Source organism: Brachyistius frenatus, unplaced genomic scaffold (assembly GCF_029030835.1).
Source record: "Brachyistius frenatus isolate BFR_SWC_R1_liver_20210118 unplaced genomic scaffold, ASM2903083v1 Contig_103, whole genome shotgun sequence".
NCBI lineage: Eukaryota > Metazoa > Chordata > Actinopteri > Embiotocidae > Brachyistius > Brachyistius frenatus.
In genome coordinates this window covers 346772-364480 of record NW_027210702.1, presented here as the reverse complement: position 1 = coordinate 364480, position 17709 = coordinate 346772, and the positions used below count along the sequence as shown (strand labels likewise).

At 41.1% G+C, this 17709-nt stretch overlaps 4 protein-coding genes across 5 annotated transcripts; 2 read left to right on the top strand and 2 right to left on the bottom strand.

Annotated features, from left to right (window-relative positions):
- The first annotated feature begins 3845 nt into the window (after positions 1-3845).
- LOC138628669 (protein boule-like) lies at positions 3846-7070 on the top strand. Its single transcript, XM_069711835.1, has 11 exons — positions 3846-3869; positions 4386-4502; positions 4891-4982; positions 5096-5150; positions 5274-5349; positions 5619-5779; positions 6058-6138; positions 6223-6258; positions 6343-6474; positions 6635-6727; positions 6942-7070. The coding sequence occupies exons 1-11, from the start codon at positions 3846-3848 to the stop codon at positions 7068-7070; spliced, it is 996 nt and encodes a 331-aa protein (XP_069567936.1).
- Positions 7071-10658: 3588 nt separating this feature from the next.
- LOC138628679 (gamma-crystallin M2-like) lies at positions 10659-12007 on the top strand. 2 transcript variants are annotated; one of them, XM_069711848.1, is made up of 3 exons: positions 10659-10679; positions 11076-11318; positions 11732-12007. In XM_069711848.1, the coding sequence occupies exons 1-3, from the start codon at positions 10659-10661 to the stop codon at positions 12005-12007; spliced, it is 540 nt and encodes a 179-aa protein (XP_069567949.1). The 2 variants fall into 2 exon arrangements, with proteins under 2 accessions (XP_069567949.1, XP_069567950.1); XM_069711849.1 differs by lacking the exon at positions 10659-10679 and adding an exon at positions 10934-10957.
- Positions 12008-12398: 391 nt separating this feature from the next.
- On the bottom strand, positions 12399-13178 carry LOC138628678 (gamma-crystallin M2-like). Its single transcript, XM_069711847.1, has 3 exons — positions 13170-13178; positions 12751-12993; positions 12399-12668 (listed from the first exon to the last, which is right to left on the bottom strand). The coding sequence occupies exons 1-3, from the start codon at positions 13176-13178 to the stop codon at positions 12399-12401; spliced, it is 522 nt and encodes a 173-aa protein (XP_069567948.1).
- A 1983-nt stretch (positions 13179-15161) lies between these two features.
- Positions 15162-16403, bottom strand: LOC138628638 (gamma-crystallin M3-like). The gene is made up of 3 exons (XM_069711787.1): positions 16392-16403; positions 15930-16172; positions 15162-15434 (listed from the first exon to the last, which is right to left on the bottom strand). Exons 1-3 carry the CDS (start codon positions 16401-16403, stop codon positions 15162-15164), a joined length of 528 nt encoding a protein of 175 aa, XP_069567888.1.
- Between the last annotated feature and the right edge of the window lie 1306 nt (positions 16404-17709).

The following is a 17709-nucleotide window of genomic DNA, read 5'->3' as shown; positions in this document are numbered from 1 at the left end:
ATGCTTGTTCTGCTGTGATGAGTCAAAATGTCTGCAATGCCTATTATAAGATCACAGCTCTCTTTCCTCTTGTTATTGTGTGCCCTGAAGTCCCTCAGAGACATGAACCCTGGAGCATGTGTGAGCTGTATATCATGAGGCACCGAGCGGGGTTTCCATACATACTGGGGAAACTGCTGAGGTCACAGAAAATGTGCCACCAAAGGAAGCAGAAACTTTTTGTTTAGTTTTTATTCAGAAGATTATAGAATAGACCGTGTCAGGATTCCTGTTCAAACACCGGACGTCGCTGCCTGTGAGTGAACCGCATTTTAGTTGCAGACATGCACACTGGCTTTCAAAAGAGCCCGACAAGTTGTCCTCTGCAACACATTAGCCTCAGATCTCAGTGCATGCTGGGATTTGTAGCCTGGATGACCATAAATGAAGAATCACATGGTTTTATATTAACATTTGTATTCAGTCAGTTTGATAATTCAAGATATCCATAATTACGCAAAAAAAACTTGCTGATACGCAGATCCAAAGTTTCAAGGAGCGCTATTCCTTTTCCCTGTTGAGCATGGTTTAAATACTGGTGGGAATAAATAACGAGTGGATGTTAAGCAGGCATCATATGATCTTTGTTTTCTCCTGATAAACAAGATTCTGACAAGAAACACAGGCGATAAACTGATAACCTAAACACAAAGACGCACACACACACACACACACACACGATTGCCTATATTCAAACACGAAGCCACATGTCTTAGTTGATCATATTTGCCAGGGAAGCTGTATGATTGTAACGTAAACAGAGTGCGGCGCAGAGAGGGAGGTCTGAGCCCGGCAGTCACCTGAGTCTTCGCAGACATGAAGGTGTGTGTTTGTGAGTGTGTGTTTTCGTTTGCCCCGCTCCCCCCTCACGATGTGAGAAAGTGATTTCATCCTGGTTCATACAAACTCTTTTGTTGAACCATCACATCTTTTGCTGCCGCCCCCCCCCCCCCCCCCACCCCACCCCAAACACACACACAGAGCACCCCACCCCCCCACCCCCACGCTTACCCAGCGAACCCACTGCCATTTAGAATAACAGATGAATAAATGGACGAGGGGGAAAAAACAGTAGACTGAAACCACAGTGGAACTCAGCGATGGTCAGCCAGGCCCACCACGCCTCAGCAAATGTTTGTCCAAACCTGTTATTTCTGGCATTGTACTGTCTCAAAGAGATCATTTTATTCTCCGAGAGGAATGCAGTAGCTATAAATAGTCTGTAGATGAAGGAGGGGAAATCAGAGATTTGTAGAGTAATTACAGAGCCAGAGTCAAACCCTTCTGTTATGGCTCATTTTTCATCAACCTCTGTCTCCACGACTGTCTGACTGACTGACCGACTGAGGTAAAATGGACATTTTCTCTTTGGGACATGCGTGTCTGACCTGATATTTGACCTCCATTTCTTCTATAGCTGTTATTTACTCTCTGAGACGGAAAGTGTACATGCCTGTTTGTCATAAACCACAGAGTTGAACGGGAGGATGCTGCAGCTTCATTTCATTACAGAGCTTTATATCAGTAAAACAAATGACATATACATCTGTTGGACATTTTCGTGTCTTTATTTCTAGATGTTTTGTTGACAAATTTGATATTTTGTCATTTACTTTGGAGGCCATGTTTGCAACGACGACACAGAAGAAGGGGATGAAAAAGGGAAATGATGACAACAAAGAAGAAGAAAAAGGAAATGACAATGACGACAAGGATGAAGAAGAAGAAGCAGGAGATACATTATTCCTGTTAACATTAATATTAATATTAACAGAAAACCACAGAGCAAAGGTAAAAAAAAGCCAAAGAATAAAAACTTCCCACTCTGCTCTTTTGTTTTCAGTGAACTCCAACAGACAGCCAAGTTGCCCTGACAGCACTTGTGTCTTTAATGATCTTTGTGGAGTATAAAAGGACTTTTTAGCTGGTAAATTGCTGTAATTATCAAACATGCCCTTCTCATTTTGCACAGTCAGACCTCGTTGGCAAATTCACCCGGCAATTAAGAAAAGCTGGAGATGAGTGACAAGTAACAGTGTGGCCCGCATTACTCAGATGAGGACCAGAGAGAGAGAGAAAAGGTTGTGCTGGTGGGAAATAAAAGAATTACACACAGAAAGTGTGAGAAGGTTTTTGTTGAGAGGAATCAGATTAAAAACTATGTTTGTAGAGTATTCACGGCAGTATAAATGTTTTCTAAAGAACGTTTTAGTCCTTTTCATTGTGTTCTGTGTTGTTCATTAATTTCTGTGGTATTACCAATCTTTTTCTTTCTCTTCTGTGGGCCGTCACTTTGTTGTGGTCTGAGAAACGCGGAGGAGGACGACGAGGTGGGGGACATAAGAGCCAAATGACAGTGCTTCAGAACACTTTGTCGCCAATCATAGATTAATCATAGCTCCGCGGAGCTTTTGCACAGCATCAAAAGTGGCTCCTTAAGGATCAAGAGTGGAAAATTTCCCTCCATTCATTTATTAAAAGCCCTTTCAATTAATCACTAGAGTGAGCATTTCTGAAGGTGGAACGGAAGAGCTCGTAACTGTGAGGAAAAAGAATATTTCTAAAAATGAAAATAAGCATAATTTAGTCAAAATATGAGCAAAAGAAAGGTCAGTCAGTCAATAAGAAGTTGTAGGAAGGGTTGTAGATCAAATTTTCTTTTAAGAAACTGATGAAAACCAGGTTGGTCATTCTTGAGTAACATTTGGAAGAAAAGTTTTGGGTCTCTGCCTCAGTTTATTCCCAGTGTCACTCCCTCCACCCACCAGAGGTCCCTAGTCTCTCTCCTTATGCCCCGCCTCCTTCCTGCTATGCCCACCTCACCTGCTCCCACTTCCCCAACCTGCTCAATCTGCAACCACTCTGCCAATCAGCCTACTCAGTACTGAAACTCTGCCAGCACCCTCCTGGAGCTGAAGCCTTATTTTCCCTGGAGCTCTGGTTCCTGGGCTCTGTATTCACCTCTGTATTACAATCTGCTGCCTGGGATGTGTAATTTTGACAGTTCTTTGCAGGTAAAATTGACTGCTTGCTTTCACAACCTGCCTCAGTCTTGAAACTGTGACACTTGACATAATCCGTAGATTATGAGAAGTATAAAAAAAAAAAAGTAGGAAATAAGGCCAACAAAACCCTTTTTTTTTTTTTTTTAAAACTTAATACTTCCAAGCTCTTTATTTTCAGTACTAGTTTGGTTTAAATACAATGGGCAAGCAGCATAAGGTCTGTGCTTGTGCCATTTTTATTTAGAGAAATGGCGCCCCTGTGTGGGCACAATGTGGTACTGCACCAATTTGGCTTGGGCCGTTCGAGATTTGATTTCGCTCTTTTGAATTTAAAGCATTTTCCTTCCCCTTCAATGTTGGATTTATTTGTTTTACCTGTTTACGACACTTTAATTTAACATCAAACACCCTAAAAAAAATGGAGCTCCCCCGTCTATTTCAGAAATTGGGACTTCTTGGATAGAAATAGTATTTAAAAAAAAAAAAAATAATAAAATTTGTTTTTACAATTAGAAATAAGATGTATGTTTTAAAGAAAAATACTTTCGAGGACAAAACCGGGTGAAAACATATCAACGAGCCGTTTTGAACTTCCGGTCGGGTTTCTGTTGGCCCGAACGTCAACGTGATGAGGTCATATGTTTGGTCTGCGGCAGCCGGGACGGTTGGAGGGTAACCAATAAAGCAACAACAACAACAACAACAACAACAACATCTGCAAGATCTTAACAGGCCGAGATTTAACCTTGAATTCATAACCTGCAAAAACAACAACTTTTCGCAGCAGAGATTTACGTCGCGATGGAAGTGGAGACCCCAAACACGGTGAGTCGGCGGCCGTTAGCGGACCGTTCAACCGGCCCGGTGACAAGACGTTTTTCAGGGACCGGATCCGGCCCGGTGTTGGCGTTACCGAACGTGACGTGCTTCCGTGATGCGTTACGAGCCCGTTTCACTTCCAGCTCCTGCGATCGGTTCACTAAAAACAAACAAACACAAACAAAACAAAACAAAACCCCTCAAGGCGACGCTAGCATGGCGGCGCTGCGCGGCGGTTTGAAGACGGTTAATGGGGGAGGGGGGGGGAGGGGGGGGGGGGGCATTTCGTAAATAAAAACTTATAATTCATTTCAGTTTTTGCAGAAGTCCCGTCAATGCACTTAATATAGAGAAATAGGGTTTTTTTTTACAACGTTAAATTCAAGTACAACGTCCTTGTTGGAAATGGTGTTCAACACTTTGTATGTTGTTGTTGTTGTTGTTGTTTTTTTACTGTCAGTTTGATTTTCTTCTTTTCTTTTTTTTTTTTTTTTTTTAAAGTTCACTTCCTGTTCGTCCCAGAACGGCAGCAGCTCCTCCTCCACCTCCGGTGTGTCACCTCCGGTAAACCCCGCCGACGGCAGCTCCTCCAACACCGTCATCGCCAACCGGATTTTTGTCGGAGGGATTGACTACAAGGTGAGAGCTGCACGTTTTACATCAACAGAGGGGCTGCACACACACACACACACACACACACAAAAAAGCATGGAGATAAGACCAAGTGAGGTTGTAAGAGAACATAATTCATTCGTAGTATCTCCAGAAATAACTTCTTAAATCAGAAGTAAAACTATCAACTCTCCCATCACGTTGAGATTCAACCAACTTGCTTCCAGATGTTTCACAGATGCCACCTGGTGGTTGTTGGTGTGCACAACTGCTCCTGACCTAAACCCAGTCAGCAACCTTTTTTACAGCTGTCAAATATAAATACATATATGTGTGTGTGTGTGTGTGTGTGTGTGTGTGTGTGTGTGTGTGTGTGTGTGTGTGTGTGTGTGTGTGTGTGTGTGTGTGTTTTAAGGTTAGTGAGGGCGACCTGCGACGCATCTTCTCGCCACACGGTACAATCAGAGAGGTGAAGATTGTGAGGGATCGCTCCGGGGTGGTGAAGGGGTGAGTTAGCCGCACGATTCCTCTCGGATACAGACTTCAAGCTTTTTTATTTTTATTTTTATTTTATTTTATTTTTTTGCAGATTTACTGTTAAAACTGTCTCTTTTGAACAGGTATGGATTTGTTACATTTGACAGCCAGGAAGATGCACTGAAAATCCTTGAAAATGTGAGTACAACACCTCATTAAAGGATCTTGAAACTAAACTTGAAGATACACATCGTAATGCATTTATTTTCCTGAACTTAATTGCACTATGTGATGTGTGTTCTCCTAACCACTGTCCTAAAGGCCAATGAAATCTGTTTGAAAGATAAGAAGCTCAGCATTGGTCAGGCTTTCCGAAGGTATCAAACTCCAGAACAAAGTAAGTCTAAAACTAAATGTGCCTTTGCATATATGTCTGATTTGTTTTAATCCCTCTTTGAGGCTTCAGTTTTTCACCCCCTGTACTTTACCAGTTTGTTTACAGATTTCATTAATTGTGATGTTTCAAAAAGGATTTTGCCGCACATTCAAAATACCAAAGTAAAGGCCGAGCTGTTACTAGCCCACGAGGAGTCTCGATGCTTCTGAAATAAGCAGCACACGACCCGGGTTTATTTGTTTTGTTTTGTGGTTCCCCTCTTCTCCCAGCTCAGTATGCCCCGGTGGTCAGCCCTGAACCGGCCCTCCTTCAGCAGGTGTCCTGTGGGACCTCGTACCTGACCACGTCCACAGGCTACCCCTACACCTACCACAACGGAGTGGCCTACTTCCACTGTCCCAACATGAACCCCTCTGTCCACCACTGGCCTGTAAGGACGAACCAATATCAAATAACATTTCACGGAGGATCATTAAACAAATCATTCAAGTAATAATGTGCTGTACAATGAATATATCATTTGCTCGGCTGTCACACGCTGTTGAAAAGGGGCAATGTTCATTTCTGTACCTGTATACGCTTTAATGACTAACGTGAAGTTTGTTAATGATTGCACTAATTGATCTGAAGTATTCAGATGTTTTTATGGAGCAAGACATATGGTATTTATTTCCAGTGCATCTTTTAAAGTCCTGCATTTCCTTGCAGGTTGCAGCTCCCCTGATGTCCCCTCAGTCCCATCAGCCTCATCAGCCTGTCTACCAGCAACCAGCATATCAGTACCACCAGGTCAGCAGTAGTTTCTCAGCATTTAATCAGTGCAGCAGTGGTTTTTACTTCATTTAACTGTTTGATTTCTTCCTGCCTCCCCAGTGTGTCCCAAACCAGCATCAGTGGAACGCCGTCCAGGTAAATGAAATGAAGTCGTACTTGATTTTTGAATGAATGAGAATTTGCTCAGTCGTTGACGGGTTTTCGTCGTCTCTCTTCCAGCTGCCGACACCCTCCAGTTCTGTTGTGTACTCCCAGCAGTCAGAATATCTGTACCAGCCGGCTGATGGAGGCTCTCTGCAGCTTCCTGTGCCTGTCATGGAGGACACCCCACCAGAGGTACCCACCCACCAGGTAAAAACAAAATGACAATAAAATGTCGTTTGTAGTATTTATATGATTTAAGAGCTAGAAAATATTTCTACTGGCTTTTTGCATTTCGAGTGCAGCATCCTGTTGTTCTGTTACGTTGTGCGTCTGCAACAAACTTTGGCCTTTTCTCCTACTTTTGCAGTTTGTAGATCTGACGATGCAGCATGTTTACCCAGTGTATCCTCAGAGAGCAGAAGCAATGGTTCCCATGGTTCTGCAACACGACATTCGCAAGGTAAACAGGCCTTTTTTAAAATATCCAAACAGCTCACGACGGTGATGTACTGTGAAACCAGACCGCAGGAAAGATTCTTTTCCACTGTTAATGAAGCACGTTTTCATGACGACCGTAAACAGTGGAAGTTTCTGATGTTTTATGGTCCACGGTCTCGGTGCTCTGTCTGGTTCGGTGTCTTCGTCTTCACTGAACTGTACTGTATTCTCTCCAGAACCTGATGTTTCATCCCTCACGGGTCCATCTGAAGCCAAAGTACCGGCGCTACATCCACCACAAGGACTTCCACCATCTGCCAGACTCGGCAGAACCACCAGACAGCTCAGTGTTTCACACTTTCTAACCTCTGGTAGGATAAACTCAGACAGCTTCTCCCGGGAAACGTAGGGTGAGTCACTTCCTCATCCTCCTCTGTGGCTTTCATTTCATACTTTACATTATAGTTACTGTGGTTGATATCCATTTTTCTACATTAAGTCATAAAATCCTCACAAATTTTTCCAGAAACTCCAACATTGACTGTAGTGTGATGACATTACAAAACTCAGATTTACAGGTTTCATATTTTAGGAGCAAAATAAATGTCTAAGTTCTTCAGATCAGATCTAACGGTCTGTTATTTTTGATCAAACTTTATTTCGCTCTAAAACTTGGTTGAAAACAAAGTCAGTGCATACATTTAAAAGCTAATATATCATTTCTTATAGTAAAACAAAAACTTGGGTAATAATTTACTTTCAAGTTCAAATTTTACTTGAACGTAACTTTAACTGGTCTCTTGTGCGTCAGTAATATATTTTGATGTTTTGCCTTATTAATGTTGCATTTTTGGAGGAGCACCTACAGACACACACGCGCCACAGTATATTACAGCTGATATTATCATACTTGTTTGCATTTCTTACCATGTCAGCGCTTTCTTTTTATATCACCACACAAAGGAGCAAAGCTGTACATGTTCTGTGGATCAGTGATCACATTTATTTGGAAGGATATGAAAAAAGCTGCACTGTTTATTTAACATTACAGTACAGTTATTGTTTGACAAGTCATTGCTAACAGTATCAGGATGCTTTGAATATGCAGCATCTTGTCAGGTCTCGTCGTCTTGGCTTCATCAGCCGTGGGACCTTTCAGGATCCATTTTGATTGGTTCTGACACTTCATTGTAAAGCAGTGCTTAAAAACATTTTTTTTTACCATTTTTCAAGATGACGATGAGAAACAATTTGATTGGTTTCATAATAATAATTCAAAACCAGTGATAGGTTGGTGTGTCATTGAAACGGTTTAGACGTAGCGGCTACGTGGTAATTTTATATATTTTATATAAAGTAGGCTGATAAGTGTATGCTTAAATGCATATTGAGACGTGAGGTGCACTGGTAGCTCAGCAGATTTGCAGGAATTTCCTGTATTCAAATGTTATGCTTGGAAATAATAAATGTGTCCGTCAGGGCTTTGAGGCATGCAAGCACAAATGTGTAACCACTGGACATGTTTAGATCAAGTGTGCCTTTAGTGGAGTTGTTTTAAAGCAGCTCAACCAGGTTTGGTTTTATTTCTTTTTTCTTTTTTTTTTTATCTTAAATTAAATGACCTGACCTGAAAGTGAACTGCAGTCCTGTTAAGCTGCCTTCTAAGTTACATGAAAGGTGGAAAAGAGAGAAGTAGTTTGTGTAAAAGTCTGACGATCTGAAGAGTGACTTAAGCTTCATTTCTTCGCTCAGGTAATACTTGAAGTATGTAGTTGAGTAATTGTATTTTTCTTGTTTTTTTGTTTTATATTTTGCTTGGTGTTAAACTCTGGGGTTTTTCTGCTGTTGAAGCAGAAAGCTAATTGTATACCCTCTGAAAAATGACCTATTCTAAACTGTTTTGTTGATTGTTTACATTTTGTTTGAGAGATGTACTTCATATGTGCAGTACTCTGTAACACTGCACATCACGAATGTCAATAACTTGTTTGGTTTTAACCTTAGTTTTAGTTCAGTGCGTTCATAGTTCTTCAGTGGAAATAAATGTTTCCCTTTAAGTAGTGGCTGTGATTTGAATTCATATGCAGAAATTCTGAATCAGAATAGTGAATGAAACTGTACACATTTCTAGTTCAATGATCTGAAGCACTAAACCAACATAACGTATGTGGACATCCTACGGTGGAGCGTGAGTGGGGGTGAATCATGTGCCGGTCGAGGCCAGTGGCAGCGATGAATCAGGGTTTTTATCTGCCTGAATGAGATAAAGACCTCGACAGGGTGGCAAAAGCACCAAATGCTGCTCATTAGAATAACAAAAGGTCGAGTCCCATGACTTTGGATTGAGGTTTATAAAGCTGCCGTGTCGCTCTGTCTGATCTGTGTTTGATGAGCTCTGTACTGTTCATACTTTGTTTCCAAAACCTACTTTACAGAAGAGTTCAACAAAACAACAACAAAAAGTCCTGCAAATGAAAAATACTTACACTCAACATTTGACTTAAAATGATTCATTAAAGCTTTGATTTGCTTTCAATCCAAATCCAACTGACATTAGCAAATACACTGTTTTGTATTGTGAACTTCCTGAATACACATATGTGACATTGATTTTGTCAACAGTCATTAATTAAATGAGGAAAGTTGCTACCCACAACTAAAATTGAACAATTAAACTGGTTTAGAGTTTTTGGAAATGATCCATAGATTTGTACATTTCTAAATCTCTTGTCAGGAAATAATCCTGTCTAATGTTATGAATGTTAGTATTTCATTTTTCCAAAGCGGCCTCGTCATAACATTTTTAATGGATGCAGTGTGAGGTACATGATGTTCTCCATTATAACTGGGATAAATACGACTGATGAGTTGTTTTTAGTAGTTCTGGTGTCTGAACTCAATGGTTGCGGTTTCCATCCCTCCATTGAAATACGTTTTACCATCTTTAAAGCAAAACGCCAAAGTCCAAACGCTCACAATCGCCGTTCTGATGTTGATGCAGACATATTGTTAATCTCCGTTTACCTTTATTAGTGTATTCATATTTGATATTTAGCAGTAAATACATCTGAGGGTGATGGTAATGTTATAAGATTTGGTCCTAAATTGAAATATTGAACAAACTGAAGTTTGACGTGATGATGGTGCTCCATGAACAACCAGAGAATCGGTGTGTCCGCTAATGTTTGATTGGACCACTGCTATCATGACTGTTGTTGCCAAGATTACAACACGTGACTTTTCTCAGTTCACTGTAGAAAATACTGAAAGCAAAAGAACCACCAACCTGGTGTATAAACAATTTTAGTTGTTGCCCCCCTGACCACCGGGGGATATGGAGCTAATATCCCAACAAACAAACATAATATCCCAACAAACAAAACATGGTTTACACACACACACCCCGAGGTTTGCTAACAGACACAGTTTGGTTTGCGAGTACAAAACCTGATTAATAAACTAATACATTTTGTTTTGAAAATACAAATTTGCATTTAAATTGACTCATAGCGCCACCTGCCACTGTGGAGGGCAAATTAGGATATTTGTGAGAAAAGTTTAAGCCGACTGACAACCGAGAGATTTTATGATTCTTTTTGTAGTATCATTTTTGTTTGTACGTGAACAGTAAGACATCCTATGTTTTTTTTTATTCTGAAGCATGGGGTATTAAAAATATGTTGTGTATTAATTTGATATATACGTTTTGTAATTGCAGAACGAAGTGCTTTACTTTGTTAATGGTCTTTTGGATTTGTGTTCGTTTGCGACTCGTAGGACATTTTCGGAAACATATTTGTTTGGGCAGGAAATTGGCTCCATACTGTGGTCACTAGATGAGCAAATTACACAAGTTCCATGACATTTCTTTTGTCATATTTGATTAATTCTACGAGTACGTGTCTGAAAAGGACTTGTCTTGGCCTGGCATATAGCGTTCGGGATGTTCTTGAATGAAAAGGAAACAAATAACGGCGGTTGTTTTGCTGCTACTGTAAGCATTGACCTCCAGGTCACGAGCACACACTGCGCTGTTTTGATCAATAGTGATGAACATGTGAAAACTGGACAACAATAACTCATGATCACACTGCGGTGCGTCGCTATACATAACCAGATTTGTTATAAAACCTATTTGGATGACAATACTTTATGCTGTGCCATCACACAGCTACTTTATATAAAAGGACTGCGGCACCGAGAGCGTCTATTGAGTGTCTGTGTGGCCCCCACTAATATAACAATGGGAAAGGTAAGGATACTATGTGTTATACGTGCAAATACTTTATACATTTTTTTTTTTTAACTTTATAGATAATTAAACATAATGGGACTCAATAATGAATCAATGCTGGGACAAATCTTTGTAGATCATATTCTACGAGGACAGAAATTTCCAGGGTCGGCACCATGAGTGCATGAGCGACTGTGCTGACCTGCACACCTACTTCAACCGCTGCAACTCCATCCGGGTGGAGAGCGGCTGTTTCATGGTGTACGAGAGACCTCACTACCTGGGCCACCAGTACTTCCTGCGCAGGGGGGAGTACTCCGACAACCAGCGCATGATCGGCATCAACGACTGCATTCGCTCCTGCCGCATGATCCCCATGGTAAGCATAAAATATGTAATATGATATTAATTAGGGTGACATTATCCATCCATTTTATATAGATACAAATGATCATAACATTTGCATTCAATAAAGTAAAATTGATGTGTGAAACAAAAGTAAAATAAGAGCAAGAAAACAGAATCTGGTCATTTTCATGCTTTGGTGTAGAAAGAGTAACAATCCACAGCTAAAAACATGAATCGTTCCCGTTTGATTTAAAAACTCCACCAAACAAAGTTCATCCGAGCTGTCGAAGATATCGTAGGTTTGTTAAACCCCCTGCATAAACATTCAGTTGAGGAAAATCGTTTTGTTAACGGCTGCTTTTGCAAACCGTTCTGGGTGAAACCTTCAAATAGCATTACCTACATAAGACCGATGCTGACTCCTGTTTGTTGTTCTTTCTGCAGCACCGTGGCTCCTACAAAATAAGACTGTATGAGCGCCCAGACATGAGCGGACAAATGCAGGAGGTGAGCGACGATTGCCCCAACGTCCAGGACCGCCTGCGTATGTCTGACATTAACTCGAGCAACGTGGTCGACGGCCACTGGCTGATGTACGACCAGCCCAACTACAGGGGCAGATCCTACTACCTGAGACCCGGCGAGTACCGCAGGTACAGCGACTGGGGCAGCGCCAGCCCGAAGATCGGCTCGTTCAGGCGAATCACCGACTTCAACTAAGTCTTCTATCTCTTGTCAATAAACATGCTGGGCTTAAACTGTGTGTGTGTGTGTGTCTGAATCCAAAAGACATGAAGGTCGAATGTTTCCATCATGTTTTTGTTTCCACCTCTTGGTCTCGTCCCTTTGCGTAACATTTGATCCACTCATGGAAGAATATCTGACCCAATCTTTCACCATTGGTCTCAACTCTTGCATTGTGCTTTCTCCACTAGTAATAAGACTCAGTTTGCTTCTAAACATGGTTTAAACTATTTTATAATAATAAATAAATCATAAATTAAAAAAAAAAAAAAAAAAGCACTTGACCACACAGTGTTGTTGGGATAGATTTATTGACGGTACTTTATCAATAGTACTTCATGTAAATCGTGTCCGGACATCAGGTTTGTCACATAGTGATGCGTTTGATGGAGCCCACCCTGGGACTCGTGCTTCCCCACTCGTTGAACCTCCTGTATTCACCGGGGCGCATCAGGTACTGGCGCCCCCTGTAATGGGGATGCTCGTAGAACATCCAGAATCCGTCCGCCACATTGCAGGAGTTGATGTCGTTCGAATGGAAGCGTTCATGCAGGGAGGGGCAGTCGTCGGTCAGCTCCATCGTTTGGCCTCCGAACTCCGGGCGCTCGTAGATCTTCATTTTGTGAGCGCCTTGGTGCTGCAAAGTAGACGAGTTGATTTACCAAGAGTCAAGAGCAGTGAAATATGCAAACTTTAAACCTGTCCGATCGAAGGCTTACCATCGGGATCATACGGCAGGATCGCACGCAGTCGTTGAACCCCATCCAGCGCTGGTAGTCTGGGTAGTCGCCCTTCCTCAGGAAGTACTGGTACCCCACATAGCTGGGTCTCTCGTACACCATCCAGTCTCCGCTGTCCACTCTGATGGAGTTGCAGCGGCTGAAGTGTGAGTGCAGGTCGGAGCACTCGCTGCTGCACTCATAGGAGCGGCCCTGGAAGTTCCTGTCCTCGTAGAAAATGATCTGCAGGAAATATAATCAAAGGGATTTTTCACATTTTTCATAAGCATTGGCCGAGATGCAGAAAGATGTGCCTACTGTACCACATGAAATATCCTTCAGCTTCAAGGGTTTTGGCGGATTAATGTCCGCGGGTATGCAGAAGCACAAAAGAGGCACAGCAATGCCAGCAGCCTTACCTTACCCATTGTGTCGACTAACTTTTTGTCAGGCTGTAGCGGCAGCCTTTGGGCTCCCCGCTGCCTTTATAAACCACCGATGACATGCGGCTTTTGTCATTCCCAACAATGGCTTGGCTCATCAGCATTTTCACACAAACCAATATTTCGGTTTGTTTTGTGCGGTCAACAAAGCATATCGGCTGTTTTCCTTTCGGCTGCAATTCAACCCCTTTGCAGTTTCCAAACAGAGAAATTCAAGTGATGCATGAAATGATGAAGAGACTTATTTCTTAATGCTCATATTTATTTAGAAGTTTATTTTTCAGACATCAATTTACATACATCTTTACCTTCGTAAAACAACACTTATTACATCATGTAAAATTGACTTTATTCACATTAATGCAGATATTTGTTGCTGTACATACAGTATGGCCAAGTCTCAAGCACTTCTACAGAGATACTACAAGATACTACATTTTAAAAACGGGTTTATGATGCAACGTGGTAAAAGCTGCAGTGAGTGTAACTTTCCAGCCGCTCTCTTGCCCGAGTGCACAGCGGCAGCCAGCTTTTTATAAGATGAACAATTCAGAGGCTGTTGTTTACCTCACGTCAGCACAACAACTTGTTCTAGATAGCGTCCGGTTGATTTTTATTCTGCCTTTTGTTTGGTTTATACCCCCCGTATTGTAATATTCTATGTACTAAGCTCCAGAGTATCATTTCAATACAGTCTGAGCGTGACAGATTTAATACAGTGGAGAGAACAGTACGGCGTCAAGCACAAACTGCTGATAAACACACTTGTGTGTTTAAATCTGAGTGTGTTATAAGTATTTGAATTGTGTGCATGTTAAATACAGTAAATGGAGCACTTTCAGAAGCCGGTGGAAGCATTCAAACACCAATCAGTGTTGTATTTGTTCTGCAGCATTTACAAGCACGCACATGTTGAGTCAGCCATGTCTGCTGTACACCTGAACTTTAACTGCCTAATGTTTCATGTGATTTTTTTTTTTGTATTCTTTATATCTCATTAATGTTGTGTTGCACAAACATTACATACATATATGGCACAAGATGAAAAAATACAAAAATTGGTCTATTTCTTTCATTTTAGGGGATGGCGTTTAAAATAACATCCACAGTTTGAGTCAGTTTTCTGACATATCTCCAAAAGATTTGTTTTTGAAATGACTGTATTTGATTGGTCTTCTAGGTTTTTGTCACTTATTAGATTTCCTACTTTGTTTCAAAAAAAGAAGCACAATCAAATCAAGCATGTGACTTCACTAAAAGAGGGATTTTATTGCAAGTATCCACTGCTGTGGAAAAGGAAAAGTAGATGGAGGTCTGTCACTGGTCTTCCAGTATAAATGTGATATTATTGCGTGCATATAAACTTTTGACTGAATGCAGTAGTCTCATCAGCTTTTACAAAACTTCCAAATAGACTTTTGGCATTTGGCCAGTGATCATTCATTGCCATAGACTACATTTGAGACTGTAAAGACTATATTTTATACACAAAGCAGTGATTTTAGTGGTGTTTAAAATAATAATCTCTCCTTGATGATATGTAATAATTACCATATTTTAAAAAAAAAATGCTTTCACCTAAGGTTTTCCCGTTGTATTTAGGTTTTAGTCAGGTTTTAAGAAAATACATATCTTTGTAGTATTTTTTTTCCACATTCAGACATTTGGACTCAACTTCATACAGTTTTGCACCAGTGATTGCAAGTCATTCATCAAAATGTATAAAAAATATATAACTGAGACAAATACAGTATGCAGCCAGTTTATTTATTGTGTGCATCACACAGTAAAAGAGGTAAATTCACAGTGAGTTGTACAGTAAAACTGGAACTACATGCAGACGATGTACAAATCACAGCTTCAGAATATAAACAAGGCTCCTCCTCTTTGCCTTCCATTTTGACTTGTTAATATCAATAAAAACAAATCATCTGCCAAATCTTTCGCTAAATAAAAGTCACTTGACAGTTAAGATTCTGTGATGCGCCTGATAGAACCGAATCTCGTGTCATTGTTGCTCATATCTTTGAGGTTCCTGTACTCTCCTGGCTTCAGATAAAACATCTTGCCCTCATAATTTGGCTGCTCAAACATCAGCCAGTAGCCCTCCATCACGTTGCAGGACTGCATGTCCGACATGTGGTAGTTTTCCTTGATGGAGTTGCAGTCGTCAGTCAGTTCGTGCATCTGGCCTTCAAAGTTGGCTCTCTCGTAGATCCTCATCTTATAGGATCCCTTGTGCTGTAACAGTGCAGAAGGGAAAGAGTCACGGTGCTGCTTGAGGTTCCAATCAGTAGCTGCTTGGTTATAAAAGGCCTTCCAAGGAAATATACTAGCTAACTAATGAGAAATCTGCTTGGTTGTCATGTCAAAAGTACAAAGTTTACAGTACATCTAGAAAATCTGCAATGCTTGGAAATGTAAAAATAAAAAGGCAGCAGCCGGAGATAATGGTAGTTAGCTTGCTAGCTTACAAGATGTACACATAAGACACCTTTAGGGTTGAACAAAAGGTTATTGTTGGCCTTAATAACTGTAGTTTCACCACAAAGAAATCCACGTTGTTTCTTTCAAGTTATTCAATTTCGCTGTGATTCAAATGTCTCCGTTACGCCCGACCAAACACACGATGGAGCGGTGGAAGTGACCCTCATCTAAAAGGTAAGACATCAGCCATCAGACTAATCCTCCACATCACTGACTGCTCTTCGTAATCAATTGTATACTTATATTTACCACAGGGACCTTGCGGCAGGACTGAATGCAGTCATTGAAGCCGATGGTGTTCTGAGACTCGGGGTACTCTCCCCTGGTCAGGAGGAACTGCTGGCCCGTGAAGTTGGGCTGATCATAGACCATGAACTTGCCGCTCTCCACCCTGCAGGAGTTGCAGCGGCTCAGGTAAGAGGCGATCTCGGAGCAGTCGCTGCTGCACTCATACGAGCGGCCCTGGAAGTTTCTGTCCTCGTAGAAGATGATCTGGAGAGAAAGACACAGATTTATGTTTGGGTGCAACATTAGAACATTTCCAGAGCTAAAACCTCTCTGATCATCACGAGTCACACAAATCACAGTTTCATGGCAGAAGTTACATGCAATAGTATATTTGGTAAATATACGTTCTACAATTATAATTATTGAGCTTAACACAGTATATGCATCAGTTAGCCTCCTGCACTGGCTGCTGCATAGATCTACCTTTCCGCTCATGGTCACACTACTTGATTCGTCCCACTGGGTCGCTGCCTTTTATGCATCATGTGACATCAAAAGAATCTGCCTCTCAATTGTATGAAATGACTGAGTCAGCTCATCAGCAGGGAAATCCCTACTGTACACTCCGCATCAAAGCTGTGAACACTGCAATCACTCGGGATGTGGTGCAGATTTTCACAACGTTGCACCCTCAATTTCATTATAGGACACATTTATGTTTGCAGAGCATATAACAGAAATACAGTTTCAGTTTTAATGTTGAAATATGCATGCTTTAAACAACGACGTGACACAATCCTCCTGCAAATTACAACTTTTCCCCTCATCACGAGGTATTTACTGGTAAATATTTGCAAGTAAATACCTCACTACTGGGCATATTTGTTGCATTATCCTGCAATTAAAATCTAGCCTTGTTTTCCGACTACACTCAAACATCAATCTTCTCGTTGTCCCATCTGGGATTCTGCAAAACAAACGTTTGTGCCTGTTTGCCTTCTCATTTTGCTCAATACGTTGCCATAAAACAACACAAATGTTTGTGAACCTTTTGTCTCGTGTCGCCATCATGAAGCGTTTAATGTGACCAGAATCGAATGCACACAGCGCTATAGATTATTTTTATGAGCACATTCATTCTCCTCTGAGGATCTTCCCTCTGGACTTTGCACACAAGATGTCTGGTAATTCAACATGACAAATATTTTGAATTTGCTGAGTGCGTCACGCTCTGATGGAGATCGAAGTCTTTCTTTTCATGCCATCGTCGGGACAAACTTCATTCATGTTCTTTATCTCCACTACAGGTAAGAGTCCAAAAGTAGAAACCTTTATCACTATGTTGTTATTATACTTGCTTGTGCTTATTTGATGTTACCCAACAAAAGGAATTTAAGATTTGTTCTTGACTTTTTTTATTTTGGCGATGCTAAAATACAAAACTGTCCAGTCTAATTACATAATGATTAATATGTTGTATTTTATATCATCCCCTGCAAAATTATGTATGCTAAATGACAGTAAGTACTGCGGTCATAGTTAAACTATGAAGAAGCACTGCTGCATCAGAAGGCCATTTAAGGGGGGATGCCAGTACAGGGATAGAGGGATATGTTATGTTAATACCAGTAGCATGAACAGTGAGCTGTAAGGTTATAGATGGGGCTGGCTTAAGTGACCTCCAACCATTCATTAGTTATGTTGTTAAGGCTGCTGAGGGATCTCCCATAATGCACTGAGCACCTGTCACTGCTCACTGTAACTAAGTTCACATCAGCGAGCTACAAGTGAAATGTCAATT

Excerpts from the sequence above, each read along its gene's own strand:
- LOC138628669 (XM_069711835.1), top strand. The coding sequence starts at position 3,846 with ATGGAAGTGGAGACCCCAAACACG. Across the intron at positions 3,870-4,385 it reads AAGTGGAGACCCCAAACACG|AACGGCAGCAGCTCCTCCTC; the intron begins GTGAGTCGGCGG and ends TGTTCGTCCCAG. Across the intron at positions 6,139-6,222 it reads CAGCATATCAGTACCACCAG|TGTGTCCCAAACCAGCATCA; the intron begins GTCAGCAGTAGT and ends CTGCCTCCCCAG.
- LOC138628679 (XM_069711848.1), top strand. The coding sequence starts at position 10,659 with ATGAAAAGGAAACAAATAACG. Across the intron at positions 10,680-11,075 it reads TGAAAAGGAAACAAATAACG|ATCATATTCTACGAGGACAG; the intron begins GCGGTTGTTTTG and ends AAATCTTTGTAG. Across the intron at positions 11,319-11,731 it reads CCTGCCGCATGATCCCCATG|CACCGTGGCTCCTACAAAAT; the intron begins GTAAGCATAAAA and ends TTCTTTCTGCAG.
- LOC138628638 (XM_069711787.1), bottom strand. Across the intron at positions 15,435-15,929 it reads CCTGCCGCAAGGTCCCTGTG|CACAAGGGATCCTATAAGAT; the intron begins GTAAATATAAGT and ends GCACTGTTACAG.
- LOC138628678 (XM_069711847.1), bottom strand. Across the intron at positions 12,669-12,750 it reads CCTGCCGTATGATCCCGATG|CACCAAGGCGCTCACAAAAT; the intron begins GTAAGCCTTCGA and ends TCTACTTTGCAG.